A 26789-nucleotide genomic window follows, 5' to 3' on the forward strand; every position below is an offset into this window, starting at 1 on the left:
CTTCATCAAATTGCCTTTTTTGGTACGGTAATGCTCGTCCATCGCAAAGTAAAGAACATAACATACACATAGGGAGCATACAAGGTGCAGTGGTACATAAAGTACAGAGTAAGACAGGAGGAGCATGATTATGAAGCTGATCGTTCTAAACTATATCCAGTTGCTGTTGTGTAAGCACGTCGGATCCCAGGCAAGTCATGGGAATTCAATCCACTTAAGATCGTTCGCCTCTGAGGCGGCGGGCCAACGCGAGGTCTTTGGGTTGGCTAGGGTAACGGATTTAGTTTGAACAGGGGGTACAGTAGATAACCAAAACTTACATGGTCACTCGCTTGGCATGGATTGCAGCCAGGTTGGTGTCCTCGAACAGGGAGACAAGGTAAGCTACGGGAAAAGACATAATGAGTACAATGCGAACGCGATTACAGGAAAACTCCTCACCTTCGCTAGCTTCTTGCAACGCCAAGACTGCGGATGATTGGAAACGCAGGTCGGTCTGAACGGAGGGTTAGATACGTGAATGTGCCAGCGAAAACATATGTCAGAAACATACCTTGAAGTCCTGGGCAATCTCGCGGACGAGCCTCTGGAAAGGCAGCTTGCGAATGAGAAGCTCGGTCGACTTCTGGTAGCGCCTGATTTCACGCAGAGCAACAGTGCCGGGGCGGAAGCGGTGAGGCTTCTTGACACCACCGGTAGCGGCAGTGGCCTGCAATGACGATGACGAGCACAGTGAGCATCAAAAATAGAGAGACAAAAGTAGACAGAGGACTTACGGCCGTCTTGCGGGCAGCCTTAGTGGCCAGCTGCTTGCGAGGCGCCTTGCCTCCAGTAGACTTGCGAGCGGTTTGCTAAATAAGGAAGGTCGTCAGAAAACATACGTCTCAAGATGGAAGGTTCGCAGGTCGCGCGGAGATATGACACAAGCCTCCGAGACGATGTGGAAGGCGGAGAGGCAGAGGCCGGAGCCTCCTCCTGCTTCCGCGTCACCATCGTTCCCTCTTTCGAAGGTGGGATGAGACGCGGGAGGTAGGTATCCCACGCTATAAGCCAGCGGAAACCCCTCGCTCTCCTCATCGCTCATCACGACGAGCGAAAGCCTCTTCGTCGCGATATAACGTCTCTAGGAAGGCATGAAAGCCAATCTCACCTTAGTACGAGCCATGGGATTTATTAAGAGAGGTTTCGAGGCTTTAGTCGACGATACAGGTCGAAGTTGGTGGGATGATGGTGGTTGGGAGGAAAGAGAGAAGGGGAGGGGACGAAGAGTTTTATCCTCTGCCAGCAGACCTCTGTCTGGTTTCTCGCGCTATTTTCTGGCTCCTCTAGCTACGTTGCGGTGCATTTCCGATCCTGGTCAGTGCGCACTTGAAGCCAGCCAGCGGGAGGAATGGCGGATCAGCCACATGCAACAAACAAGCGTCAATAACGTATATCGGGCGCCAAAGAGGGGCGCGTCTCAATTCCGACGCCCGACAGCACAGCTGCCGGCTACCGCGCCTGTCTACTCATTGCTCCCAGTCCTATAACTCCTGCTCAGTAACCTCGATTCGCCTGTAAAACTCTGAGGCACATCAGATCCAGCCAATTCGCTAAACCACGGGTCACCTTGAATGTTCCCGTAATCTTTTCCTGGCACGAAAATGACATCGAACGTCCCCTTACTGCTTCCTCCGAGTGCGCTCGCTCCTTCCACACCCAAGGACTGTGCAGAATGGGTTCCAACACAACATCTTTCTGAGCCTCAGCCTCCGCCCGTTGACGATGTACGAATAATGGAGATGGAGTTGGCAGCAGCCCGGCAGCTTGCGGATGGGAAGACGGTAAAGAAGACGCGGCCTCGGCGGACAGTAGACTTTAATGGGACAATGGGAAAGTGGATAAAGGTACGAAGCGATTGACTCTGGCGTATATAAATCTCTCATATCAATGACACCTGGAACTAGCTGCGCAAAACGCGTCCAACCTCAAGCTACGTGCCGTACATTCGGCCTGCGCCTCCATACATTATCGACGTACGGTGTTCACTATGTCCTTGATGCTACCCGGGAGACTCACAAACTGCTAGCTCCTTCCTCCATCTGCATACCCTAACAACGTCTCTACATCCATATGCACCAAATTCGTCCACACCTCCACCAACAAACTTCGCTGTCCAGTCAATGTAGTAACCGTTGAGTACCTCGCCCTTCTCACCCCACCCTCCACATCCTAAGACAAAACATAGTGGACACCAGAAGCCCGCCGCATCCTAACGGGTTCGACGAGCGGCGAATTCACTCTCTGGAACGGCCTCACCTTCAACTTCGAGACCATCCTGCAGGCGCACGACACCGCCATCCGCGCGATGAAGTTCACTAACTCGGGCGCCTTCCTCGCTTCCGCGGACCAGAGCGGCGTCATCAAGTACTTCCAGCCGAACATGAACAACCTGACTGCGTGGAACGGACACCGCGAGGCCATTCGGGGGCTGAGTTTTAGCCCGGACGATGGGAGGTTCGCAACGGCGAGTGATGATTCGACGATACGGATTTGGTCGTTTGAGGAAAGCAGGGAGGAGCGGGTTATGACAGGTGCATTTGCAGCCTTATTGGGATGAATGTTGGACTGATTCAGTACAGGTCACGGTTGGGACGTCAAATGCGTTGAGTGGCATCCGACAAAGGGTCTCCTCGTTTCGGGGAGTAAAGACAACCTCATCAAGTTCTGGGATCCTCGGACGGGGACTGTCCTCTCTACGCTGTACGCCTGCCATGTTGTGTTTCAGGATCAGTGGACTAATATCTTTTCTCGCCAGCCATCAACACAAGAATACGATCCAAGCCCTCGCGTGGTCACCCAACGGCAATCTGGTCGCAAGTGCTTCTCGTGATCAGACCGTCCGCGTCTTTGATATCCGTGCGATGAAGGAGTTCAGGGTACTCAAAGGCCACAAGAAGGAAGTCTGCTGTACGTAGTCCTATCTCCCTCCCCTTTCATTCCTGAACCCCGATCTTCTTTTCCAGCCGTAACATGGCACCCCGTCCACCCCGTCCTCGTCTCCGGTGGCTCCGAAGGCTCCATCCTGCACTGGGACCTCTCCCAGCCCGAGCCCTCGACCATCCAGCCCGCCCTGCCGCCCCGCGCGACCCTCGCGCAGGCACACGACTCCAACGTCTGGACGCTCGCGTTCCACCCGCTCGGGCACATCCTCGCGAGCGGGTCCAACGACTACACGACGCGCTTCTGGGCGCGCGAGCGCCCCGGAGACGCGTCCTCGGTGTTCGCGGGCGGAGGCGAGAAGCCGCCCGAGGCGGACGCGGGCGGGCAGGACGACGAGGACGATATGATGGTGCCTGGGTTCAGCTTCGGTGCGGGTGCGGGCGGCAACGGGTTCGGGTCTGCGGGTCCGGGTGGAGGCGGGCAGGGGCAGGGGTGGTGGAAGCAGGAGGACCAGGGCGGGAATCCGCTGCTAGGTCCGTCGTCGGATGGGTATGTGCATCGGGCGTCGTTCGCGGGCGATGCGATGGACTCGGACGATTTCATTCCTGGGCTTGGCGGTGGGGGCGGCGGAGGCGCGAGTGGAGGTGGAGGTGGAGGTGGCTTCGGTGGGGGCATGGATGCCGGGCCTAGCGAGCCACCGCCACAATCGGCATCTTACGCTTCGCAAAACGACTCGTATGGTCGGGGAGGCAGGCAGGATGACCGGGACAGAGGCGACAGAGGCGACAGAGGCGGAGGAAGATTCGGAGCTAGTGGATGGCAAAACCGGAGAGGTCGTCGTGGTAGATACTGATAGCTTACTTGTGATTACTGATTCAGTCCTTTTGTCTCACCGCCTATTTGCCGCCATAATCTATCGTATTATTACCACGCGCTCTGAGCAACAAGGCTACTGAAAGATAGCATAGAAATTCGACGTATCAACGTTATATAGGACATAACTTCAAAGGCGGATAACGCTCCACTCCAAGAAAAGCAGCTCTCCATCCAAGCTAGCATAGGGACGTAACACAGCCTCCGTCCTGACCGTTCCTTTCTCAAACACGCGGCCGTTCCACAGCTCTTCCCAGCTCTCGGGAGAGTGGCAAAAATACTCGAAATCGGTCGACCACGTTCGGTGAGAGCGCCAGCCCTTGGTGTGGTAGCCGCCTTGCGCGCCGCAGATCACGGAGCCCGGCTCCGGAGAAAGAAGGGAGGCCAGAGCGCGCGCGAGCTTCACTTGTTTCTCTTCGTCGAACAGGTGGAAGAGCTTGGAGGCGTGTAGGACGGAGACCTGTCCATACAGCGCGTCGAGTGACTTTACATCTGACAAATCCGCGATGCGCTCGATGTCAACGTCGTGGACGGGCTGGCGAGGTTCCAGGTCGAAGATGTTGGTCTCAATCATTGTGGCAGGAAAGGTATCGGGTGTCGTTTTGAAGAGCTCGTGTCCAAGTTGCAGGAATTCTGCAGTTCCATTTCAGTGCCAGTGTACAGTAGCGTTCAATGATGGCTCTGGTCATTACCTCCTCTGAGATCTGACAGAACGATATTCTCCACAGGATATCCGTCAGCAACTGCTTTCCTGGCGTCACCTCCGACTAGTACATGTTCACCTTCTTTGGCTTTCATGAAGTACAGCTTGCCACTTACAACAGCATGCAAGATCCATCAGAATGGATCCAGGCTTTGTCTTCCCAATCTCAAGTATGTGTGGGTATATGTCCAGGCGTGACATATCCAAGCTGAGGTTCAACATAGTAAGCACATGGCAAAAAGCGAAGTTCAAATGAACCCACTGGGTGAAGGTAAATATCCGAAGGCATGGGTATGGGACGACCTGATTACGACACATGAGCACTGGAGCACAAATGACGGAGCACAAAATGGTTTCATCACCTCATACGCTTTCCGCTGCACCGCCAGGATATGGAGCTTGAGCTCTTCGTCGTCGTATATTCCCGTCTGGGACTTGAAAAAGTCGCTCGCCTCTGGCGAGATATGATACAGGGCAGCATCCAGGGCCGGGATATTGTGCATTCCGACGTTTTCGTCCCAGTGGTATTCCAGTTCATGGTCCTGTAGCATTTTCGGTTAACTCGGAGGTGCGGTCGACGAGGGGGAGGGCATCGCTGCCAAACCAATGGCTTTACATACCTCTCCGAACGAGCGTCAACAAGCATTGTGAACGTTCCGGTCTTGCACTAGAACAGAAGTGTCACAGCGCCTCTCGAGCCACCGGGCGCCAGGATGTCCGCGTCCATCGAACGTTTGAGTATGCAGGAGAAGCCTGCAAACCTATCTGGTGAACATTAATTGGAGGCTTTATCAGCTAACATTGTTTATGAGCTAAACATAAAAACGCACAAATCAAGTAATGGTTAACCTGGACCGTAGGGAAAAGACATGCTTGTTATCCCAGAGCGGCGCGCGGCAAAGAAGTTCGTCACGGTTGTGCCATCATTCTCTGCCCCACACGCTAATCATGATGCGGAAGGCTGGGAACATACCCAAGAAGCTGGATAACACCAGATAACACCATAAGAAATGAAGGTGTTATCTCCACCCCGACATACAAAGCCTACGGCCGTCTGCAGGTTATGACGCATCGGGCAAGAAGAGCATATGACTTAGTTGCACAGCCACCGACACGCTCACCCGAATACTGCCACCTAGTAAGAAGGGCAGAGCGCAGCTCATAAACGTTAAACGATGGTCAAGATGAATAAGCCGTCGAGGCATGTAACAAAAACATGCAAACGTCCATACAATTACAAAGAGCCATCCGCCCCGAGCTCGCGGAATGATGCTATCCTACAGAAGAATTCAAGCCTCGGAGGCGCCATTGAAAGAGTTAAGTTACGTTACAGCGGTTTGCACAAAGATGCGGAAAAGCCTCTGACGCGAAATGGCCCCGCCGAGACAGCCGAGTGAGGACCCCGAGTAGAACTCCGCATCGTTCGCCCGCCTCATGCCAGGGGTCCTGCACCGGCCCCAGTGTGCACTGCCATCTCTCCACCCAGGCTTCCGCATTCACTTGCAAAGCGCTGTAAGCTGCAATGGTCGAAGGGAGGCTAGCCGTGTATATGCATGTGCGAATGCGCCGGGGTGCATGAGCATAAGCATGAGCATGAGCGTGTCAAAAAAAAAAACTGTATGTGTTATTGGACTGGAATGGGATGAGTGGGGCGCCATGGGCCGCGCCATGAGGCTGCACCATGTTGGCACTACCAGAATGGAGCCTCGCTGTCAATAGCGAGTAAGTGGCAAGTGGAGATGGACATGAACAGGAGAAACGGAAAAGTGTAGACAGATGAGCAGAGGGTAGGTAGGTATGTATCGGAGGCGCCCTAAGCATGCGAGTAACAAGAGACCCAAGATATAAAATGAGCGATAAGTAGAGATCCCCTGACTAAATAACGATGAAGATCGATGATTCCACGGTCGGTTGGTGGACTTCGGTGGAGCCACACTGTAGCAGTAGCGCGCTCAGCCCCCCGTCGGAGTCGTAGCGCTTGGCGTACTAGATGACGACGACGATGGCTGCTTGCCCTTGGGCGTCGCGGCCCCGCTGGTACTAGAGCTGCTGCGCACGTCATCCCAGCTAACGGCACGCGCCGGAGTCTGAGCGCTGTCCTTGCTCGCTGGCGGGGCCAACGCTGCGCCGGGCGAACTCGACGAAGAAGTCCAAAGCAGGCCCTCGACGTCCGACGTGGACGCCGAGCGTGGCACGGCATCGGGCGGCGGGGGCGGCTCGAGCATGCTGTTCGAGCCCGTGTAGAAGCAGAATCTGCGTCACGTCCTTCAAGTCAGATCTGGCGCACGGAACGAGAAGGAAGTGTAAGCGGATAATACGCACTGGTTCAAAAACTGGCTATACCCGTCCTTGTGGGACCCGGTCCCCGCCGCCGTCGGTGCGAAGGCGGAAGAGAGATCGCTGTAGAGCCCCCAGTCGCCCGCGGGAGACACCATGGGCGAGCTCGCGCTGCTCGACTGCGACGTGACCGACGGCGTCGAGTCTTCCGAGCTCCCGCTGGCGCTGACGTTGATACTCGGATGCAACGACGCGTTCAGCTCCGTTTTGATGGTGGAATCGACGACACTCGGCGCCGGGACAGCCGGTGCGCCCCACACGCTGCTGGAAAAGTACGAATCCGGACCCTGCTTTGACGAGGACGAGGGCGCCGCAGCGCCTTCATGCAGCGCAGGCGAAGGCAGTGGCGACACGCGCATATGGGGCACCGTCTCGGCCGCGAACACGCCATCGAACGGAAGCTCCGAAGGCACGTCGATCGGCGAGCCGACAGGCGTGCGCCGCAGCGTCGGCGCAGCCACGGGCGAGTCGACCTCATTGTACGACCGCCGGTGGCGCCGCTCGCGCGGCGGGCTCGTGTTCAAGCCCAACTTTGGCCTCGCCGCCGCCGCCGAACTCGGGCTCGCGATGCTCTTCGGCGGGCTCGTGCTCAACCCCGGCCCAGCGCTAGTACCAGTCCCAGTCCCTGGCCCTGGCCTCGTCGGCACTGGGCTCGGGCCAGTCAGACCCGCCCCGCTCTTCGGCGGGCTCACGCTCAACCCCAGACCTATACTCGGTCCTGGCCTCATCGTCGGACTAGCGGGCGATGCGAACGGCAAGTCCTCGATCTGCGCGCGGTCCCACACCGGCGCGCCGTGCCGATCATATGTTGCCTCTTCGGTGTCGCGCGGCGAAGGGAGCGCAGCCCGGGGGCGAGGCAGGGGGGACACTGCGGGTGAGGTCTTGGATGGCCAGGGCACCGACGGGTTGACGCTGAGCGATTTGCTGCTATTGCTATTGCTGCTGCTGCTGCCGGGATGATTATTGTTGACGCTGCTGATGGAGCTAGGAAACGTGTGCGTGCGCGCGTGCCCGTTCGCGTTGCTCTGCCACGGCGAGCTGACAGTGTTGAACTTCCACGGCGAGCGCGACGCGGACGCGAAATCGTACCGCGCGCTGGAGAGGGACGGCGGCCGCTCGCCCGGGCGGCGCGGGAGGCTCTGGAAGGACGTCGTCGGCGACGGCGCGTCTCTCCGGTCCTTGGCGACCTGTTCGAGCCTGTTCTTCAGATCGCCCATCATCGCCTCCTGTTCCTGCTCGGACGACTCCTGGCGGTGCATCACCGCCGCCGGCTTCGACTCCGGCTGCGACGGGGGCTCGACCCGCACAAAGCGCGCGACGTAGTTCGCGCCCGCGTTGTTGTCCCACAGCTCCTTGCCCGCGACATTGTACCGCACGGCCAAGACCATCGTCTTGTCCTCGATGTGCGCCCAGAAATCATGCAACCGGATCGTGAACGAAAAATCGTCGTACGCGCCGCGCTCGATCGAGTCCGCGAACCGCGCCGTGATCTCGCTCGCCGTCTGCCACCCGTCCAGCGTAAACCGCACCACGACGCGCTTCTCATACGCAAGATTGCGCACGCGCACCCGCCCGCTGATCGTGCGCTGCTCCGACGCGAACGCGATCGTCTGCAGCGACACGTCCACGCGCCCGCCCGCCGTCGTCTGCGCCAGCGGCGCAGGCATGTTCTGCAGCCGCATCTCGATCTGCTTCTCGTCCTGTTGCTTCCGCTGCAGAACCTGCGCGCGCGTCATGTACGCAGACGGGAACGGGAACCCCTCCGTCTCCGTCCCGCTCGTGTCGTCCGTCGGCGAGCCGTCGCGCGAGACCGCGAGCGGCTTCTGCTCGGCGAGGAAGAGCTTCACGCGTTCGAGCTTGCTGTCGAAGTGCACGGCCTTGGCCCCTGGTGTCGTGGGGGCGCTCTGCGGGAAGATGGTCCGCGCGTCGGGTATGGCGATGGACGTCGGCCGCTTGGCGGACTTGAGCGAGGGCTTGACGATCTCGCCTGACTTTTTACGGAGGGTTCCGTCGAGCGCCTTGCTGGGCTCCGGGGCGGCCGAGAGCGCGACTTTGACAACGGGGTCGACGGTGAGCTTCTTGGTGTTGATCTGCGACTCGGAGAGATTGCGAGTGTGCAGGCCTCCGAGGTTTAGTCTGAGCTTTGGCGATTTGAGCAGCAAGGGCTTGGCATTGCCTTCGTCGCTGGAAGACTCGTTACTGGGCCGCAGACTAGACCGGCGCTTCGGGTTAAAGTCAGGGTGGCCCCGGTGTTGATCGGGCTTCTTTCTGTAAGTGGGGCTGCCTATTGGGGCGGGAGTAGGAGTGGGAGCTGATGTGCCTGCCCTAGGGGGACTTGGGGCTTGCGTGATCACGACAGGAGGATTGCGCTTCGATGAGGGGATAAACGTGATGGGGCCATTTTCTGGGGGAGAGGACGATGAGCCCGTGTCTGAGTCGTTGAGGAGAGGCTGAGGGATGGGTATAGGTAGCGAGGACAGCTCGTCTCTCTGGGCTGTAGCTGCGGCGTTAGACGATATTGATAGCTCTGCGAAGGATGGAGGGTGGTTCGAGCGAAAACTGGTGCGGCGGGGGATGCTAGGGAGTGGCGAGCCGGCAGTGTTGGATGCTTGGGAGTATGTTCGCTGAGAGGATGGAGGAGAGGTGGGCGCCGAGGAGGGGGAGGGGACAGAGGTGGGTGGAGAAGAGGGGAATGCTATGCTGGATTGAGGTTGAGACATGTGCAAAAGGGTCGAGGACATGTCGTCGATAGTGGGAGCCTGATAGGAATAAGCACTGGTCAAAGAAGCTGTCCAAGAAAAGCGGTCAGCACTTCATCTCTGGGTAGAAAATGCCGTAAGGAGGTGCACGGATGCAAAAACTATGGGGTTGAATGGGACTCACTGGTGTGCTGCAAGGTCGCATTGGACCAGAGATGTAGTGTAGATAGAGGAGGAGAAAAAGCGCGAGAGAATGGACTGAGCGTCGATGTCAGGATACTGCAGGCACGTTCTCGAACAAGTTGACCGCTCTATCGAAAAAGTAAAGAAGCCGAGTAAACTGACGTCAATATTGATCACCGAATATATTGACAAGTCTGAGAAATGTCCCTTGCGTCCATTTACAGTCATTTCCGGGCCCCAAAATGTCACCATGCCCGCCTGAGAGGTCAGGAGGTTAGCCGATCCAGAGAGTCCCCCACAAGGCTGTCCTCGTGGATAAGCAGTCCTCGGCACAGATTTTATGATGTGGGTATCTGCGCTGATTCGGCTATGATTTCTTGTTATCGTAAGAGCGCCATCTTATCCTCGAAAATGTGGAGAAAAGGCAAGACATTCGCTGGAGTGAGACCGGCGCGTCGCCAGGCCCAGAGAGCGGAAGACAAACTCAAGATCGGCTATCGGCAACTCAATTTGGACTCGGGGTGGGGCTTGCCTTTTTCGGTCATGTCACGCTATCGATGAGGTCATTGTTTCATCTCATTTTCTCAGACCTTTGCATCCCTCCGACCCCCATTGCATCTTCATACCAGGTATCAATCAATCCATATCCCTCCAATGATCAAATCTCCTCGAGGACATGCCCAAACACTATTTTCATGCCCATAATACTGCGACGGACTGCTCTGTGGATTGCTGTGGAGCTCTGGCCCACCTGGTGCCTTGGCTGGCCCACTCGATATCAAATCCCCACAACGATACACCCCACTAATTATAGCTCGTGGCTTCAAACTCGCCTTATGTGCGGGGAGACTCCATTATGCTCGAACCTTGTGGGGAATGCATCCACCTTCGTTGAACTTCGAGCCCCATATCGAGTCGGCCGCTCATCCCCTTTCGCCACCTGAAGCTTGTCCAATATCAATGAGCGCAGGTACTCTCTCGATAAACTTTCCCTGCGACTCCCTATTCTCCGCGAGACTCGAGCGGAATCGCCGAGCGTTCGAATGCCCCGTGAACCCCTACGCGGACGCTGTCGCCGGTTGGCCAGAAGGCCAGCCCCAACGCGCAAGGATCCTCTTTCACTCGTGAAACGACGTCATACGTTGGCAGATTCCGTTCTCCTCGCCAAATTCTTGTGCTTCGCGCCGCCATGCGGACGCTCGGTATTGAATAATGCCAAGTATCTCCATGACTCTGATCAGTCGTAGCCTGGCGGATTCCACAGCACATATAGCGAAAAGACTATCGACGCAAAGTCGCGCTATAGCATGCACATGTTCGTTATTCATCGAAACCTCATTCATCCGAGGACAGCTTCCAATCGATTCGCCTGCAATCGCGACGCCCGCAAAGACTCGGCCGATAACCATATGAGTCGGCTTTCAGCACCCGCTTCAATTCGGGCACGTTTGCCCGCGACGATCAGACTTTAATCTACCCTTTTTGGCTGCTGAGATTGCCGCGGCGCGAATGTGACGGTGAGACGTTCTGCTCGGCCGAAGCCTGGACTTCAATTGCAGCAGATATGAGGGCTGAGACACAATCAAGACGCAATTGGGAGGCGCATATTCTCCTTAGCTCTCGGTTTTTATTTACAGCGCTCCACAGAAATCCGCTTATTTCTTCATAGAGTATCGTCCTTAGGCTGCTGAAACGAAAAACCTCTATTTGCGCTGGAGTTCTTTGAGGCCATTACTGTTCACCTAGAATTCTTCTGAACCAGTTCAAAGATTGTTGTATATGCGAAACACGCATCCAGAAGTTGGAGTCTCTCTCGTAAGTTTCAGTTACCGTCTCAGGGAAAGCCCCCCTGAGCGCTTTTTTGACTCTTCGTCCTCATCCTTTTTGTGTTGACTTCTTAGCAACTACTTCCGACTCGACGACTAACATGGAGATCAGTTTGATCACCAGTCCAAGCATGACCTGGTCAGCACTTGACCGTGATCGCTCGAGCGTGGCTGACTACCAACCACGAATGCAGCATGAGCTTGCGAGCACCGGCAGACCCCACGACGTCTCGGTAGCATAGCGGCGAGGCAACAAGCAACCTCGAGACTCAGAACAAATCCGTCCAACCTCGTCAATAAGCCTTGTATAAGCATCACAAATCCATTCAAGAAAACCAAACAACAATGCCCCTCAGGAACACCACTATCCCCCCTCCCTAATTCTCGTCCACCGCCGACACCAACACGTCGATGGCTGCGAGCTGCCCCCACGCAATGAGCGCGCTCGGGCCTGGTCCGGGCCAGTTGGTGGAGAACCATGTCTGCCCGTTGCCGCTCTGCGTCGACGCGAGGCTCGCGAGCGCGTTCCACTGCACGTCCGTGTACGCCTCCACGAGCGCGGTCAGGTCCCCGTTGCCGGTGTTACGCGCCCAGGCCTCGTGCAGACCGCGGATGAGGACGGCTGCATATAGCAAGAGGGGAGGGGCATGTGAGTGAGCAAGAGCGCAATGAATGGATATAGTAGACGGTTGGGTACGCACACTTGAAGCCGACATCGTCGTTGTCGGTGCTGTCGCTGGAGCCCTCGGTGATGACACCGTCGCTGCCCTGCCAGGGCGAGTCCTTGGTGGCAGCGACGATGGTGTTCTCCAAACTGGATGAGGTATATCACCAAGTTTAGCTTCAGGCATTTTATAACGTCGAATTGACTTACAGAGATGTCCACGAGCTATCACTAGCGGCGAGAACAGAGAGGCCCTCGATGTACTTGCCAGTGTTGTACGTGAAGATCCAGCTGGCGTCGGACCGCGAACAGTCGCTTGCATCGACGCTGTCAAGCGCAAGTCCGGCGGAGTTCGTGTTGACGTTCTTGATCCAGTTTGCACTGGCCACGGCAGCGGTGGTGTAGGTGGAGTCACCAGTCGCCTCGCCGAGGAATGCAGAGAGACTATTTATTTGGGTATGTTAAATGGAAGACTGTAGGCGAGTATTAGTAGAACATACGCTGCGTAGAGGCCAGTGGTGATGGTGTTTACGGAGGTATCATCGTCGGTCGGGCGCCAGAAAACGCCGCCAGCCATAGATTCTGGCATCTCATGAGCTTAATTTAGAAGGCAAAGGGGCGAGAGAGAACGCACGGCCATTACAACTGCCCTCAATACTAAAGTTCTTCGTAGAGATGCTGCCTGAACTCGCATCGGCGGAAGTGATAACGCTGAGGAGTGCATCAGCATTCACAAGTAGGATTGTCAATGAAGGGGCTTACTAGTTGCTGACGTGCTGCCAAGTGGCGATGGCGTGGTCGAGGAGGTTCTCGTCGCCATACGCACGGTACGCGTAGTACGCAGCAGTGGCCCACCATCTATTTCATTGTGGTCAGTTTACAGCGCCATAGCACCATTGACTGCAATACGGCACTCACGTCGCGTCGTCGTTGTACTGCCATCGCGGAGAAAGAAAGAGCAGTTAAGCCTCCGCAAACTCCATACTTCGATGAGAAGTCAGATTCGATTCGAACTCACCCTGTCCAACATAGGATCAAGGAATGATCAGTTGCCACGGACCTGATGGGAAAACTTGAAGACACGCACTGATATTGATCAAAGTCGGTATACGAGGCAAACGCGCCGTTCAGTGCGTCGGTCACGGTCTGCTGATTGGTGGTCTGGCCGGTGAAATGGTCGAGGTTTGCCAAGGCCGAGAGCCAGTTGGCGCTCTGCCAGTAGCCAAGACCTGTCCGCGACGCAAACTGTGAGTCGATGATTGTGGCGGAAATTACGTAAAACGCTGTGTACCCTGAACGCCGCCGTTGCTGGAGTCAACGCTGAGGGTGCCAACGAGGTTCTGGGCGTCGGTAGCGAGGTCTGCCTCGGACGTAGAAGTGCTAGGATCCTGAATGAGAACATTAAGGGATGATCGCAATCAGCACGATAACAGGAAGTCGAGCCAGTCTGAAGACGTACCCTCCATGCAGAGGGAATGCTAAAGTCCTGAGCAGCGGCAAAACCAGCGAGAGCGAGGGCAACCCAAGCAGTGTTAAGCATTGTGGAGTGCGAGCGGAAGCAAGAGGGTGAATCTCGCCTTAAAATAACCAAGGGGGTATATAACAGTTGAAAGAAAGCGCCAACGATCGTCAGTCAGTACCATGCCTCACCGCCTCATTGTTCCTTTACTTCGACAGCAAAGTCAGCCTATAAATAGAAGTGAAAGTAGGATTGGGCATGGAGCCAGGCAGGATCATGCAGCACCTCATGGAAAGGCGTGCGGAATTGAGGCAATATCGTGACGACAGACTCGGATGCCGCGGTATGGAGAAGCAGGTTTGCGGTCCCGTTCGCAAGCCAGCGCGACAAAGGGGGTGAAACATGTGGTGACAATGAATAGGAATCCCACAGAGCTTGTTACGTTGGGTGGTTTCTAGGTGTTTGATACGCCCACGGGATCCTCGCACCAGATGGTAAACGATCACGATGTATGAATGAGCAGTAAAAATAGAGATGCCTCGCGCGAGAAGAAGCTGTGCAGATCAAAGGGACCATGCACCAAACCGACGCTCTGCGCCTTAACGTGCTGCTTAAAATTTCAGACTCGAAGTGAGTATCTAATAGTACAATATATTTGACAGTCAGAGAACGACGTTACTTCAATTCGCGAATGACCTCCCTAGCGGACTTCCAGCTGTGTCCCTCCCAGAGACCATTCGAAATCACCCCTTGTCCGAGATCCTTACCCTGGACGTGACAGTAGGTTATAACACCCTTGCCCTCGTTGACGACGCTCGCCAAGGGCACCTTGAAGTCAGCCTTGGGCACTTCCGCGCGGAACCTGTCCACGCCAAGGGACTCAGCAGGCAGTCCTTTGACTTCGTGGTAGAGAGCGGCGAGCTCAGCAAATGAGGTCCGTTCGCCTTCGATGCGGAAGGTAACGCCTTGCAGCTCCGCGGGCGTGAGGGTAGTGAGCACATGTGCCAAGAAACCTGGGGAAGGTGGATAATTCCAGAGAGGCTCGCGAAGCTGAGTAACACTTAAAACTCACCGCCAATGTCGATGATCGAAGTCACCGAAAGGGGAGCGGTGCCTCGCTCGAGATACACGAACTTCCCTGTCTCTACTGAACCCGCCGAAGGGATGGACTCCATGAAAAGCCCCGTCTGCGGAAGTGCCGAATCAGCGCTGCGTACAACCGCGGCTTGAGGGGCTCAGTAACTCACGTAAAGGCGCAGGAAAGGAAGCCCAATGGACTTTGCGTAGTCTGCCCCGCATACAGTGAGCTTAGATTCTCGGAGACAGTGCCTAACACAACCCACCGCAAACTTTGGCCTTGCTCCCCAGCAACCCCTGTGCGCCTTCCGAAGGTATGCCGAACTCGGAAGGAACGAACAACTGGACGTCCGCCCGTTTTGCAGCGTCAGCCAAGGCGGTTTGGGTCCCAAATCCTACGATCGCAATCGCCGAAACGAGCACTTCAACGCCATGTTTCTTCAGAACGGCCGCAACGGCATCGACATCATCCAACTTCACTTTCTCTACCACCTGCTTCGGGTGGGAGGCGAACGTCTTGTCGGAGTCAGGCCGGCTCAGAACGACAACCTTGGAAGCACTGCTGGCGAGAAGACTCTATAGCGTTGAAATAGGTCGATGACGCTAGATTAGACATCGATATAAGCATTTAGAAGGACGTACCTCATATATGGGCCTTCCCAGGTATCCTCCAGCTCCTATAATCGCGAACGACTTGAATGTATTGCTCATGGTGTATGGTTGTTTGATGGTTGCGCAGAGTTGAGTCGTGCTGATTGAGGACAAGTTTCACGAGGTTGCGTTAAGGACAACAGAGGCCAAAAGGGGTACGGCTAGAGCACAGCTGTCAAACGAAGGGCACTAGAACCTGTCAGGATCTGGAATCATGGATCGAGGGACGCGTCTTTCCATGTTAATGAAGTTGTTGAACGATGAAAAACGGTACTTTGTGGGCAAGTATTGAGAAACTTATGACGCGAAGACGGTGATGGTCAACAGAGCAAGGTCTCGCGGCCAAACACGGCGCCTATATCACCGGCAATTGCCGCACTCAACAAACAGACCAACTTAGCTAGCGGTTCCTTGAGCTGTTCACCTCAGATCAACCTCAAGCGCACAAGGCACCTCTGTCAGAAACTTAAAAGCTGTCGTTTGGCTAATACCTTGACACGTCACACTCGATTTCATGAAGTAATTTAGGCTCTGTGATACATCTGACAAATATCATCCTCGAACTTACTGTTCGAGGACATCCTTCACAGATTTCCAAGTATGACCAGCCCAAAGGCCATTGGAAATCGCACTCGTACCCAGATCCTTTTGCTGCGAATTATCCCAGCTCACAATACCTTTCCTAGAGTTGAAGTGCGCAATCAGATACTGCTTGCCTTCGGCCAAAGCAACGTCCTTAGGAACTGCGTCGACTATCTCGACCGGGATCGACTTGACGGTGTTGCAGAGAGAGGCGAGGTCACGAAGCGTCATACGGTCTCCTTCAATGCGGAAGGTGGCGTCCTTCAGCTTGGTTTGTGGGAAGTTGATTAGAACGTGGGCGACGAATCCTAAGGGAGTGGGCCCCGTCAGATCCACCCGTCTCGTTAGCGAGCGGTGAAGAAGCGTACCGCTGATGTCGGCCACAGCGGTCAGGGTAAACTCTTTGTCGCCAGGCTCAACCATAAGAAACTTCCCTTTCTCTTCGACAGAGCCCAAGAAGAAGGCATAATCCGCGAAAAACCCATTCTAAAAAGTGTCGTGTTAGCGTTTTGTTATCATCAGGCTACACGCGGGGATGGCTCACGTAAATACGCAAACTTGGCAAACCTTGCGACTTTGCGTAATCTGCACGCCGGAGAGTCAACTCTCATTGCATCAACTTTAGTACAGCAGACATACCAGCAACACGGGCTTTCACAGCCAGGAAGCCTTCATCGGTGATGCCTTCCGTGGGGAACCCAAACTCAGAAGGTACGAAGAGTTGCACTCCGGACTTCTTCGCTGCGTCAATCAGCATGGGCTGCCCTTCGAGGGCCGCATGGCCGACTACGGAGACGAGCACCTCGATGCTGTGCTTCTGCAGGGCGGCCGCGAGAGCATCAATGTCACCCAGGTTCACCTTCTCTACAGAGAGGCTTGGGTTCGGAGCGAATGTGCTCGTAGACTCTGGCCTCGTGAACACGACGACTTTAGCGGCGCCGGCTGCGAGGAGTCTCTTCGATTTTTGAATGTGAGGTCTGAGCAGAGCCAGAACGTTCGACGTGGACTTACTTCGAGCACTGGTTTACCGAGAGCTCCTCCACCGCCAACGAGTGCGAAGTTCTTGAACGTAGTAGCCATTATGATAGAGATTATGCGAGGCAGTGAGCTAAAGGAAGCTAGGGCGTCGAACGCCTAATGCTGTCTTCTTATATGTGCACAACGCTGGGACTGTGTCGAGTCACCTTCAAGAACATTGAGTCACTTATCTTCGTTAGACCGGAGCCTGAGACGAGACCGAGGCATGCCCGAGCCGTGACCGAGACAGGCGAAGACATACACCGTGGCAAATGAGATATGGCCGCTATGACAGCTGTCAACGATAGCGGGCAAACTTTAGGTCAAGTCAAGTTTCGGATCCTGAAGGAGACCAAGTACACTGTTCATTGGAGTGATTGGTAAAAGGTTTTGTTGAAGTAAGATTTTCTGCAAAAGACAACGAACAGGGTGGCGCTGGACACTGCGAGAGTGGTTCCAAGAGAGATACGTGTAGCAAACGTCGATGACTATGGCGAGAGCAGACCGTGGACTTGACCATGAAGATGTCCGGAGATGCGACGTCTTCTCGACGCGTCGCGATGCGCCAGCAACTTACGCGGCAGCAAGTACAGTGATGAGCGATGCATTCATACCGGCGATGCACAGACCCGAGTTAGCCGACTTGGGCGTATTAGTGCTGCTAGTTGACTTCGGGCTGGGTCGAGTCAAAGTTGACGTTGAGCTGTCGCACCAAAACTGGCGGATTGAGGAACAATAAATTGTGGTTGAGCTGGACTCGAGCTCTCACCGAAGTTTGGCGACGTCGGACCTTTAATTTGAAGCGTGATGGATAACAGTCGCGTCGCGAAGCCTTCACTTGCTTACAGTACTCTAAGCTCATACGTTCAGGAATTGTTCAGTTTCACAAACACCGGCCACTCATATCTGCTGATTATTACACAACAATACTCGCACAATTCCTACTTGGTCTGCCGTTGGTCTCCTTCAATGGCACTTGAATCTGCTGATTATTACACAACAATACTCGCACAATTCCTACTTGGTCTGCCGTTGGTCTCCTTCAATGGCACTTGAACATGGGCACGTTAGCTCGACCGAACGACATGATTTGCCTTCGCATTGCCTACCTCTCCAAGAACAAACGCGATCAGAGTCTTGACAAACTCCTCCTGCTGGTCGAGATGCACAGCATGTCCAGCGTTTGCGATGCGTGCGACCTTCATGTTCTTAAAGTGCGGAGCAAAGGTTCTTACCGTTCCTTCTCCATCCAATTGTTCGTCATCACCTGCAGCGATCACCAAAAGGGGCAGGCCGTTGCGTCCCGCCTCCAGCAACTTCGATCCATCTTGCGGACGGCCCAGTGCGAAGCGACAGTCGGCGGGCGTCATGAAGACGCCGGATCCCATCCAAGAGAACTTGGTCTTCCAAGGGACGGAGCGGTGGTCTTTGAAGAGCGTCTCCATAAATTTGATGCGGGTGTTGATGGAATCAACGACTTCGCCATCGGTTGAGACTGCAGTAAGCAATCCTCTGAGGTCGGGCCTTCCGGTACCTTCGACGACGGATGGCTCAAGGTACGGAACAGCGCACATATACACCAGCCCGGAGAGCGGAATAGGGTCAAGGTAGGTACAGATGTCGGCGCCAGTGCTCCCTGAGAACTGTCAATAAGCGATGGCCTTCGACGCTCGAGAGGGTGCTGCACCTCCAAGACTCCTGCGTACATCGACGAGGTGAGTATTTCTGCCTGAGTCAAGGTAAATCTACCGACTGACCATCCGCAGAACACAGGTCTTCTTAGGTTGAAGGCTTCTATGACAGTCTTGAAGTCGTCGGCATACAACGACGACGCGTGACCCTCCATTGTTTGCGGCTTCCCACTTCGTCCATGGCTGCGTACGTCGTAACGGACCTGTAAACCAATATATTCACTCAGCACTCGCCGAATGAGTAGACGCGAACGTATATACCAGGTAAAGTTTGTCCAGTAACTTCTGATCTTCGAATAGATTATCAAACGATTCACCAGACAGCAAGAAACCGTGCACGAAGACCACACTGGGCTTTGATGGGTCTCCGGTGGCTTCTGCGTAGATGAGAGTTCCGTCGGTAGACTTGAGCTCCTTAACCATGGTGGAATATGCCATATCACCTTGCTCTTAGTCTTGTTAGCTGCGCTAACCCTCCCATTTTTAAAGGGCATTGTCTTTTATAGGCAAAATACATTTTCGATGCTGACTGTTATCATTTCCGAGGACCTCCTTTGCAGTCGCATCAAAAATGAACACCGCCCCAGATAACCTGCTCCCTCCAAGTTGGTTTCATAACAGTGTGAGATCTACAACTGATTCTATGGGAAGTGAGCTGTCGCCTTGTGTGTACAGGTTGCCGCAATCTAGTTCTCCTTTGATAGCAGCCTCAGGTCACATACCGACGGAATGGTAAGTACGAAGTCCGCTGGTGGCGGAATCAGAAGCGTTTATCATCATTTCTCACTATTTTTATCACAGCTTTCCACCACGCTGGAGCTTCCAATGTAACCCAGGAGTTCGATATTTCAATGATCGTTGAAGAGGACCTGGATTGATGTCAGATGGGAACTTATCTCAACGGGGAACTCGGTGTTTTCCATTTACAGCAGGAAACTAAACACCAGTCCAAGTGAATGTTATATTGTAAGACATTTCCTGACACTTTTAACCTATTCAGCGTCGTGGCGTTGGTCTCAAGTCAATATTTTGGTCCTCATACCGTAGCTGTAAATTGACCTCACACCTTGCGGACGTTGCATATGGCTCCTCGGAGATCTCGGCTCCTGGCAATGCAGTTCATTCCATAGACTGAAATTATATCATAGTAATTACGGGGTAGCTGGTACGCCGTAAACCCGACGAAGAGAGAAGGTGATCCATGCGTAGGTGTTACCGAGTGCCCAAGTGATTGGATTGGCGTGACTGCAGCGCTACACCTCAGAAACTTTGGCATCTGAAACTCCTTCAGATAACCGCTGCGAGTAGCCCTCCTGTGGAAGTTTGACCTGGTGCTCCGAGAACGTCTCCATAGTATACTCGACACCTATGTCGATAACAGGGGTCAGTGGATCATGCGGCCGCCTTCGCCTGGTGGGGCGGATAGGAATGGAACCAAATGTGACGATCGATCTGGAGCCCGAACTCGACGAATTCTGGTTGTCGGTCCCGATGCGAGAACAGAACGCCACAAGCACGCTTAAGCTGGCAACTATGAGCGTGATCGACATCTATAAACGCGAATTTAAGTGATTGTATCAGTGGAAACAAACCCTGATAATTACCTCTACGACTGCGGCGAAGATCTCGTCGACTCCCCCATATTTCAAGAGATAGTATATGTGCACCAAGCTGACAGCGGTAGTGATGGACGTAGACATGAATACGGCAATGAGGCGAATTTTCTGAGAGGTTGGAAGATTGACTCTGTAAACCATACGTATAGGCGTGACAACCAAAAGGAAATCCGAGATCACAATAGCTAAGCATGACATTATGAGCATGCGAATTTGAACGCGCATGGCTAGCGAGACACATACTGATAGTCTGCGCAATAGCGACGTCTTCCCCAAGGTTGCACTGGGGAACCAAAGCCTGCTTCCAAGCTGTGTTGCGCTCGCATTCCCCAACCACTTGAAACACCAAGGCAGTCAAGACGATACTGAATGCACTGGCAATTCCGAGGAGAACACGACGTTCAGTCTTAGCCACTGAGATTCGCACAACAGTAAGCATGATGGATATCCTCGAGAACCAGATAACTCCGTAGAACGATTCGGCAGCCCTGTTATCATTACTGTTTGAGCGCCTTGACAAATAAACCCATAGCTTACATGTAGTACGCAGCGACCATCAAACCGTTGGAGTGATCCTCTGTGGATGCGTTTTAATCACTGGTTTGTCCGAAAGTAATAAAACGGTATACATACGAGGTTCGTATCGAATCTCAGTGAATATGATTTGAAGGAACTGAATAACCATGGCGAAGGCTATCGCAGCATCATCCCACCATAGCCGCCTACCTAGAGCGCGGATAGTGAGGCGACATATAGTAACGATGATGGAGAGAATAGGGAGCGCCAACGCAACCGCTAGTTTTCACAGTAAACCTTCGCGTTTTACTTTTGTTGACCAAGCGTTGAGACTTACCTTTAACTGTTTGGTCGGTCAGTGCCATAAGAACGGCTTGGCAATGGTGGCGTTCAAGTGAGTTCTGCGAACTAGAGTGTCCGCTCGTGTAGGACAGCCAATATATGATGATCGCTGTGTTCTATAACAAGCGTAGGCGAAGACACGTGCAGGCGGGATTATGATTTCCCGCAGATGTGAGCTCCCTGCATAAGTGATAGCAGAAAATAGTCCAGACGTACCACCGCTAGACCCGGGGTCCATGTTGCCGGCTGATCAAGCGTCCTAAGAGTCGAAGACGACGACGTGATATTCGAAGTCCACATCCGGTACCGTGACTTCATTATTGAAAATCAAACAAGCGCGTGAGTAACCAGGACCTATTTTCCTTGGGATGTGACGAAACCCTTCTCGCCTGTATCAAACCTTACCCACGAGCACTTGCTGAACTTTCTTGTCATGCCTCTCCCACTCCCAGTATATCTGCGCATACGAGCTGTTTGCGACCGCAATAACGACTCCACGCCTGCAAACAGGGATATAACGCCCTCGAACCGCCCAGCGCGAGCTTGGGGTCAGCAATGTCCCGTTAACACGATCATATGAGTTTAGAATAAACTTCACCGTGTCTCGCAGTTCATGTACCCGTCTGGTCATCGCATGCAATATGAGGCTGTCCATGGGTTAGCCTAGCAAACGTTGGTAAGTGCGAAGACTTAGCGTGTAAACTTGATGGTATCTCCAGCGCTAGCGCTAGCGCTGATGCATGATGCAGGCCGACCGCCGAGGTGCCGTATTTACATCCCAGGAATATTGGAAGACGCGTTTCTGTGGAAAAAGGAAAGAGGAGATGATGTGGACCCTTCTGAAAGATCAACAAAGACACAGGTTACAGCACGAATTGGGTCTCGGCGAGCAAAGATTGGATGAAGCCCGTTTCTTCTGGCCGATAAACCGGGAAATCGAACACATATTCTGAAGGAAGACCGAGAAAGGCGGAATGACAACAGTTGATACCTGACATCTATCACAAATGAACGTACTCTAGTTCATTTTCTTTTACTGACCTTAGCCCGATCGCTCCAAATCCCTTTAGAACTGTCTGCCACTTCCGCGCATAGCGATGAGGTCAAAACCGCGGGGATATCGTTTCTTATCCAGTAGTAATGTCACGCCAGCTTCCTCTTCAGAGACCAGTGCAACACCATGTGAAGCAATCTTTAATTATGCCATAGTCTCCTGCCAACAGGAATTTCCGCCAGGCTGTGAACACTTGTGACGCGAGGTGAGGCCTCAGAAGAGCTGCAATAAGCAAGGGAGGTCATGACAAACATATCCAGCAAAGCTCTTAAACGCCGCAAGTGACGGGGCCAAAACCTTGTCCACAATGAGCCCAAGTCTAGCGTGCGTATTGTCGAGGGCGCGCCCACGGCTCTGAGGATATCTAGAAATAGGCGTGCCAATCACGAGGCAGACCACGGCATGGGAGGTGCCCGCCTCGCAACGTGACTCGTCGATGATGGAAATAATAGCTCAGCTGTCCTCCATGTCAGTGAGTTGAAACGGACATCCAAAGGGTAAGATGAATAAGATGATCTGAAATACACACAAAAAATCCACGAGACCAAAAAACTACCGCCGCTCCCTGACCTTGAGCCAAACCACACCAACGACTCCAATCGCGAACCCAACGATGAACGCAAACAGTACAAGCACATCGCGGTAGTAGTTGTTCACGCCAAATCCGAACAACTGCCACAAGGAATTGAGACGGTGGTTACCAAAGACATTGTGAGACGAGAGTAAAAGGAAAAGAGAAATACTAAAGGGACGCACCAGCTCCATAATCAGCGTCGCAGACACATCCACCGGCACACCCTGCAGCGTATCCTGGATCATCAGCCCCGAGCCCACCTCGTTCACCGACAGCGCCTCGAGGGTATACTACAATGAACGCGTCAACACCTCAAAAAGGCCAATCAATTATCAACGGTAGGGTTGAACGCACCTTGAGCGGACAGAGCCACTGCAGCCACCGCAGCACGGGCGGAATCGACGTGAGGTGGACAAAGAATCCCGCATACGTCATCTGGTACAGCGCGGAGAGCGCCGAGATCAGGATGGCAATGCCGCCGTTGTAGAAGAGAGTGCCGAGCAGGAAGTTCTGCCGGGGCGTTAGCACGAGAACACACTGTAAGAAACCTAGGAGATAGAACGTACAAAAAGCGTCATGACGAGCGTATACAATACGAGAATGAAAAGGAACTTGAAGAAATGCGCCGCATCGTGCGCAAGGCCGGCCATCCAGTAAGTTCTGTGTAGTGTAGGCGGTGGACGACATCAGCACGCAACCCCGTGAGGCACAAGGCATTGGCGGTTTACTTACACAGCAGACACGATGATCGTCGGGATAATCCGCAGCGGGACGACATCGAACAGGAAACGAGAGAGCAGCCACGCGGTCGGGCTGTAGTACGAGTTCGAGCGCTCGCGCAGGAAGAGCGGGCGGATCTCGACGATGTTGTACAGCGCGCTGAGGGACGAAAACGCGACGAGTGCGCCCTGCAACCGATATCGTCAACACTGAAAACCGGAGAAGGAAGGAATGCAAGGAACATACGAGGAAAAACAGACATCCAACGCGAGACTGGAACCCCGCAATCGTGATGCCGGTTTGGTAGTACAGCCCGCCTACATATGCGCCTTCAGCCTCTGATCGGCTTGATAAAAGAAACGGTACCACGCACCGCAGAAAACACCCAACACAGCAGCGACGAGGACATGCGTCAAAAACAACGTCTTGTCCCTGTCCTTCCACGTCAGCCCGCCCTCGAAGCTCACGTCAGCTCAAACGGACCAGAAACTCACCTGCGCAGGATCTTCCACTCCCGCCCACACAGCACCTCAAGCTGCGTCAAAAACGTCGCCGCATACTTGCCCCTCCTCCTCCTCACCCTCTTGCGCACGCCCGCGGGCGACACCCCCGCCTCGATATCTCCATCCGCCTTCTCGTCCGTCCCCTTCCCATCCTCCCCCTTCTCGCCCTTTACACCGCAGAGCGAGCCCGAGCTCCTATTCCCGTTACCCACGCTAGGGCTGGAGTTGCCGGTGGCGTTGATGTCGGTGGTAGTGGCAGCAGCGCCAAAGAGCCCGACCGGTGGATCCGACGCGATCTCGAGCAGATAGTCCGCGACGTTGTACCCCTCCTGGTACGGCTGCACGGGCACACCCTGCGTCTCGCGCACATGCGCAAAGTGCCGGAGGGGCGCAAACGCGCCGCGGCCGGCGTAGAGCGCGCGGCCGTGCGCGAGGAGCATGATCTGGTCGAACTTCTGGTAGAGCTGCGAGCTAGTTCATCGCGATATATCACACCCAGATCAGCATCGGCATAAAAAATAAAAATAAGAACAAGCACGCACCTAGGCTGATGCAAACTACACACAACCGCCACCGGATTCCTCTCGTCCCCCGCGACGCCCTTCAACACGCTCACGACGCGCATCGCGCTCACCGAGTCCAGCCCGCTCGTCGGCTCGTCGAGCACCAACACATCCGGGCACCCGACGAGCTCCAGCCCGATCGACACCCTCCGCGCCTCGCCGCCCGATATCCCGCGCCCCGCCCCGCCGCCCCCGCCCGAACCAGACGTCGTGCCGATGCGCGTGTCAGCGACGGCGCCGAGGCCAAGGCGTTCGATGACGCCCTCGACCAGCGCGCGTTTTTGCGCACCCGGGAGCGACTCGGGCAGGCGCAGCGCGGCAGCGAAGGCGAGCGCTTCGCGCACGGTGAGCATGGGAGGGAGGGTGTCGTGTTGCGGGACGAATGCGATGTGTGGGGCGCCGTCGGATTCTCCAGCAGTGCCGGGGGTGTGGGAAGGGAATGCGATCGTGCCTGAGGAGACGCCGGATTTGTGTTTGCCAGCGAGGAGCTCGACGAGGGTGGTTTTGCCGGCGCCTGCGCACGCGCGGACGATGAGCTGTTACTAGTACTATGGCGGAGGATAGAAAAAACTGAGACGCACCGCTAGGCCCAAGGATGGCCATCATCTGCCCAGGCTCGACCGAGCCGCTGACGTTGTCCAGGATCGTCCGCTCGTTTCCGCCATCGCCCATCGCACGCGTACGCCTCCTCCGCAGGCCCGCGAACGCAGGCCCGCCAACGGGCTGTACGAAATACGACACATCGCGCCAGCTCACCGCGATGTTCCCTGACCTCTCCGTCTCCTCGCCTGCGCCCACTTTCCTCGCTTTGCGCTGGACGATCCACCCCCAAGCGATCCCCGCGAGCCCGAGCGCAACCAACCCAGCGACAACCGCCAAACCGGCAATAACACCCCCGCCCAGCTGCCGCCCGCCACCCCCTCCACTGCTGGAGTCGCTACTGCTGCTCGTGTCTATGACGTCCTGCGTGACGCACTCTCCGTATTTGCAGTTCTGCATGCTGAGCCCGTTCGCACCAAAAAGGTTCTGCAGCACACTCTGCTTGAAGTAGCACGTGCCGTCGGTGCCGCACTCGATCGTGAGTGTGCCGCCGAGGTCGTTGATCGTCGACGTAAGGTTCGTGATGGGCACTGCGCCGCAGAAAGAGGTGTTGGTGATACAGGTGCATTGCAGGTTTTGGCATGTCCATGTGTTGGTTGACGAGCTATCTGATGAAGAAGAGGAAGAGGATTGGGATTGGGATTGGGTGCAGGGGGAGGCGGAGCAGTAAAACTGCTCGACGCCGGCGTAGAAGAGCTGGGCGAAGACCGAGGAAGTGGAGGAGCCGCCTTGGGGGTTGAGGGTTGTACCGGATGCGTTGGAGACAGGGGACAGGGAGGCGTTGAGGGTCCGCAGGATGTTCAGTGTAGATTGGAGGGGGTATATTGCTTGCAGTGTGGGATTCTACGGCTGTCGTCAGAACGAGTTTTATGTAGCACGGATCGCACACGCACATTGACATCGCAGCTCAGCTCCCCAGCAGCATACACCTGTGGCGAACTGCTGCACACCATCGTCTCGTTCAGTCCTACACCGCTCATCCCATCGCTGCTCGAACTCGAGCTACCTCCAATCTTGGAAGACCCACTCGAGCACGCATTCGCGCTCGTGCACACATTGCAGCCCTCGCCTGTCCATCCATCCACACACGAGCAATCCGACGCGGTGAGGTTCGAGAATCCGCCATTAGACGCTGGAGCAAGCGAGCGCGAAGATCCATCAAAGATGGTACCACCGCAGGCTGATTGAGCACAGGTCGCACCACCGAAGCCCGGGGGACAGAGACAGGCAGAGGAGTTGGACGGGTCTTGGAAACCGTAGTTGGAGCAGGACTGGGCGCTGGCGAGAAGTGGTCCGAGCGCGAGAGCCACGATCGCAAGACTTGTCCTAGCAGTTAGTGACCTGCCAGTGGTCCTTTGTGAGACCATGGTGGGTCGCAGGAGCAAAGAACAAGCTCGACACGGTATGTTATGTACTTGGAAGCGAACAGAGTGTGAATTCAGAATTGGATGGTCCCACTTTCGGGCCTCGACACGGACCCTTTTCACGCGTCAATAAATGTGGGGGAGGCGGAGATAACCCGGTCCGGATATGTTCTCGGCTCTTTCCGGCTGTATCTGACAAAGCTCCCCTCCGCGTCCCGGTGCCCGAGCTCCCACTGGCAGAGCACGCCATCCG

General features: G+C 54.9%; 10 protein-coding genes across 10 annotated transcripts; 1 reads left to right on the forward strand and 9 right to left on the reverse strand.

Moving 5' to 3' along the window:
• Positions 1 to 214: 214 nt before the first annotated feature.
• CONPUDRAFT_87968 (histone H3) lies at positions 215 to 1165 on the reverse strand (the record flags this gene model as incomplete). Its single annotated transcript, XM_007766821.1, has 6 exons — positions 215 to 266; positions 321 to 384; positions 442 to 496; positions 554 to 709; positions 777 to 851; positions 1151 to 1165. The coding sequence occupies 6 exons, from the start codon at positions 1163 to 1165 to the stop codon at positions 215 to 217; spliced, it is 417 nt and encodes a 138-aa protein (XP_007765011.1).
• A 57-nt stretch (positions 1166 to 1222) lies between these two features.
• On the forward strand, positions 1223 to 3851 carry CONPUDRAFT_118472 (WD40 repeat-like protein). The gene is made up of 7 exons (XM_007766822.1): positions 1223 to 1886; positions 1947 to 2015; positions 2069 to 2173; positions 2228 to 2573; positions 2622 to 2742; positions 2798 to 2949; positions 3006 to 3851. The coding sequence occupies exons 1-7, from the start codon at positions 1644 to 1646 to the stop codon at positions 3773 to 3775; spliced, it is 1806 nt and encodes a 601-aa protein (XP_007765012.1). The 5' UTR covers positions 1223 to 1643; the 3' UTR covers positions 3776 to 3851.
• A 20-nt stretch (positions 3852 to 3871) lies between these two features.
• On the reverse strand, positions 3872 to 5392 carry CONPUDRAFT_98669 (uncharacterized protein). The gene is made up of 7 exons (XM_007766823.1): positions 5329 to 5392; positions 5119 to 5263; positions 4861 to 5040; positions 4761 to 4801; positions 4615 to 4706; positions 4488 to 4562; positions 3872 to 4428 (listed from the first exon to the last, which is right to left on the reverse strand). Exons 3-7 carry the CDS (start codon positions 4999 to 5001, stop codon positions 3926 to 3928), a joined length of 852 nt encoding a protein of 283 aa, XP_007765013.1. The 5' UTR covers positions 5002 to 5040; positions 5119 to 5263; positions 5329 to 5392; the 3' UTR covers positions 3872 to 3925.
• Positions 5393 to 5709: 317 nt separating this feature from the next.
• Positions 5710 to 10171, reverse strand: CONPUDRAFT_162736 (carbohydrate-binding module family 21 protein). Its single transcript, XM_007766824.1, has 3 exons — positions 9719 to 10171; positions 6821 to 9654; positions 5710 to 6751 (listed from the first exon to the last, which is right to left on the reverse strand). Exons 2-3 carry the CDS (start codon positions 9574 to 9576, stop codon positions 6451 to 6453), a joined length of 3057 nt encoding a protein of 1018 aa, XP_007765014.1. The 5' UTR covers positions 9577 to 9654; positions 9719 to 10171; the 3' UTR covers positions 5710 to 6450.
• Positions 10172 to 11920: 1749 nt separating this feature from the next.
• CONPUDRAFT_150369 (endo-1,6-alpha-mannosidase) lies at positions 11921 to 13747 on the reverse strand (the record flags this gene model as incomplete). Its single annotated transcript, XM_007766825.1, has 9 exons — positions 11921 to 12165; positions 12245 to 12357; positions 12418 to 12651; positions 12708 to 12789; positions 12842 to 12918; positions 12970 to 13065; positions 13295 to 13436; positions 13499 to 13595; positions 13667 to 13747. The coding sequence occupies 9 exons, from the start codon at positions 13745 to 13747 to the stop codon at positions 11921 to 11923; spliced, it is 1167 nt and encodes a 388-aa protein (XP_007765015.1).
• A 513-nt stretch (positions 13748 to 14260) lies between these two features.
• Positions 14261 to 15641, reverse strand: CONPUDRAFT_162738 (NAD(P)-binding protein). The gene is made up of 5 exons (XM_007766826.1): positions 15386 to 15641; positions 15010 to 15319; positions 14914 to 14954; positions 14739 to 14853; positions 14261 to 14679 (listed from the first exon to the last, which is right to left on the reverse strand). The coding sequence occupies exons 1-5, from the start codon at positions 15452 to 15454 to the stop codon at positions 14342 to 14344; spliced, it is 873 nt and encodes a 290-aa protein (XP_007765016.1). The 5' UTR covers positions 15455 to 15641; the 3' UTR covers positions 14261 to 14341.
• Positions 15642 to 15888: 247 nt separating this feature from the next.
• Positions 15889 to 17056, reverse strand: CONPUDRAFT_162739 (NAD(P)-binding protein; the record flags this gene model as incomplete). Its single annotated transcript, XM_007766827.1, has 5 exons — positions 15889 to 16284; positions 16345 to 16462; positions 16521 to 16561; positions 16616 to 16931; positions 16988 to 17056. The coding sequence occupies 5 exons, from the start codon at positions 17054 to 17056 to the stop codon at positions 15959 to 15961; spliced, it is 870 nt and encodes a 289-aa protein (XP_007765017.1). The 3' UTR covers positions 15889 to 15958.
• Positions 17057 to 17914: 858 nt separating this feature from the next.
• On the reverse strand, positions 17915 to 19131 carry CONPUDRAFT_80104 (alpha beta-hydrolase). Its single transcript, XM_007766132.1, has 5 exons — positions 18946 to 19131; positions 18751 to 18887; positions 18681 to 18691; positions 18103 to 18629; positions 17915 to 18044 (listed from the first exon to the last, which is right to left on the reverse strand). Exons 1-5 carry the CDS (start codon positions 19105 to 19107, stop codon positions 18036 to 18038), a joined length of 846 nt encoding a protein of 281 aa, XP_007764322.1. The 5' UTR covers positions 19108 to 19131; the 3' UTR covers positions 17915 to 18035.
• An 806-nt stretch (positions 19132 to 19937) lies between these two features.
• Positions 19938 to 21987, reverse strand: CONPUDRAFT_118484 (uncharacterized protein; the record flags this gene model as incomplete). Its single annotated transcript, XM_007766828.1, has 8 exons — positions 21564 to 21987; positions 21375 to 21470; positions 21154 to 21274; positions 20934 to 21095; positions 20838 to 20877; positions 20544 to 20788; positions 20289 to 20485; positions 19938 to 20234 (listed from the first exon to the last, which is right to left on the reverse strand). Exons 1-8 carry the CDS (start codon positions 21621 to 21623, stop codon positions 19938 to 19940), a joined length of 1218 nt encoding a protein of 405 aa, XP_007765018.1. The 5' UTR covers positions 21624 to 21987.
• Positions 21988 to 22707: 720 nt separating this feature from the next.
• Positions 22708 to 26651, reverse strand: CONPUDRAFT_118487 (uncharacterized protein). Its single transcript, XM_007766829.1, has 11 exons — positions 26066 to 26651; positions 25154 to 26015; positions 24552 to 25086; positions 24001 to 24480; positions 23880 to 23938; positions 23753 to 23823; positions 23519 to 23694; positions 23353 to 23446; positions 23141 to 23296; positions 22969 to 23076; positions 22708 to 22884 (listed from the first exon to the last, which is right to left on the reverse strand). The coding sequence occupies exons 1-11, from the start codon at positions 26537 to 26539 to the stop codon at positions 22765 to 22767; spliced, it is 3135 nt and encodes a 1044-aa protein (XP_007765019.1). The 5' UTR covers positions 26540 to 26651; the 3' UTR covers positions 22708 to 22764.
• Between the last annotated feature and the right edge of the window lie 138 nt (positions 26652 to 26789).

This window comes from Coniophora puteana (genome assembly GCF_000271625.1).
Source record: "Coniophora puteana RWD-64-598 SS2 unplaced genomic scaffold CONPUscaffold_2, whole genome shotgun sequence".
NCBI lineage: Eukaryota > Fungi > Basidiomycota > Agaricomycetes > Boletales > Coniophoraceae > Coniophora > Coniophora puteana.

Excerpts from the sequence above, each read along its gene's own strand:
- CONPUDRAFT_162738 (XM_007766826.1), bottom strand. The coding sequence starts at position 15,454 with ATGAGCAATACATTCAAGTCGTTCGCGATTATAGGAGCTGGAGGATAC. Across the intron at positions 15,320-15,385 it reads TGGGAAGGCCCATATATGAG|AGTCTTCTCGCCAGCAGTGC; the intron begins GTACGTCCTTCT and ends TCAACGCTATAG. Across the intron at positions 14,680-14,738 it reads TTCGATCATCGACATTGGCG|GTTTCTTGGCACATGTGCTC; the intron begins GTGAGTTTTAAG and ends CACCTTCCCCAG.
- CONPUDRAFT_118472 (XM_007766822.1), top strand. The coding sequence starts at position 1,644 with ATGACATCGAACGTCCCCTTACTGCTTCCTCCGAGTGCGCTCGCTCCT. Across the intron at positions 2,016-2,068 it reads CGCCTCCATACATTATCGAC|CTCCTTCCTCCATCTGCATA; the intron begins GTACGGTGTTCA and ends ACAAACTGCTAG. Across the intron at positions 2,950-3,005 it reads CCACAAGAAGGAAGTCTGCT|CCGTAACATGGCACCCCGTC; the intron begins GTACGTAGTCCT and ends CTTCTTTTCCAG.
- CONPUDRAFT_98669 (XM_007766823.1), bottom strand. The coding sequence starts at position 5,001 with ATGCACAATATCCCGGCCCTGGATGCTGCCCTGTATCATATCTCGCCA. Across the intron at positions 4,802-4,860 it reads TGCAGCGGAAAGCGTATGAG|GTCGTCCCATACCCATGCCT; the intron begins GTGATGAAACCA and ends TGTCGTAATCAG. Across the intron at positions 4,563-4,614 it reads GATGGATCTTGCATGCTGTT|TCGGAGGTGACGCCAGGAAA; the intron begins GTAAGTGGCAAG and ends AACATGTACTAG.
- CONPUDRAFT_162736 (XM_007766824.1), bottom strand. The coding sequence starts at position 9,576 with ATGTCCTCGACCCTTTTGCACATGTCTCAACCTCAATCCAGCATAGCA. Across the intron at positions 6,752-6,820 it reads TATAGCCAGTTTTTGAACCA|ATTCTGCTTCTACACGGGCT; the intron begins GTGCGTATTATC and ends GACGTGACGCAG.
- CONPUDRAFT_118487 (XM_007766829.1), bottom strand. The coding sequence starts at position 26,539 with ATGGTCTCACAAAGGACCACTGGCAGGTCACTAACTGCTAGGACAAGT. Across the intron at positions 23,695-23,752 it reads TTGGATGTCTGTTTTTCCTC|GGCGCACTCGTCGCGTTTTC; the intron begins GTATGTTCCTTG and ends TATCGGTTGCAG. Across the intron at positions 23,077-23,140 it reads AGTGGCTCTGTCCGCTCAAG|TATACCCTCGAGGCGCTGTC; the intron begins GTGCGTTCAACC and ends CGTTCATTGTAG.
- CONPUDRAFT_80104 (XM_007766132.1), bottom strand. The coding sequence starts at position 19,107 with ATGGTTAAGGAGCTCAAGTCTACCGACGGAACTCTCATCTACGCAGAA. Across the intron at positions 18,888-18,945 it reads TACTGGACAAACTTTACCTG|GTCCGTTACGACGTACGCAG; the intron begins GTATATACGTTC and ends ATTGGTTTACAG.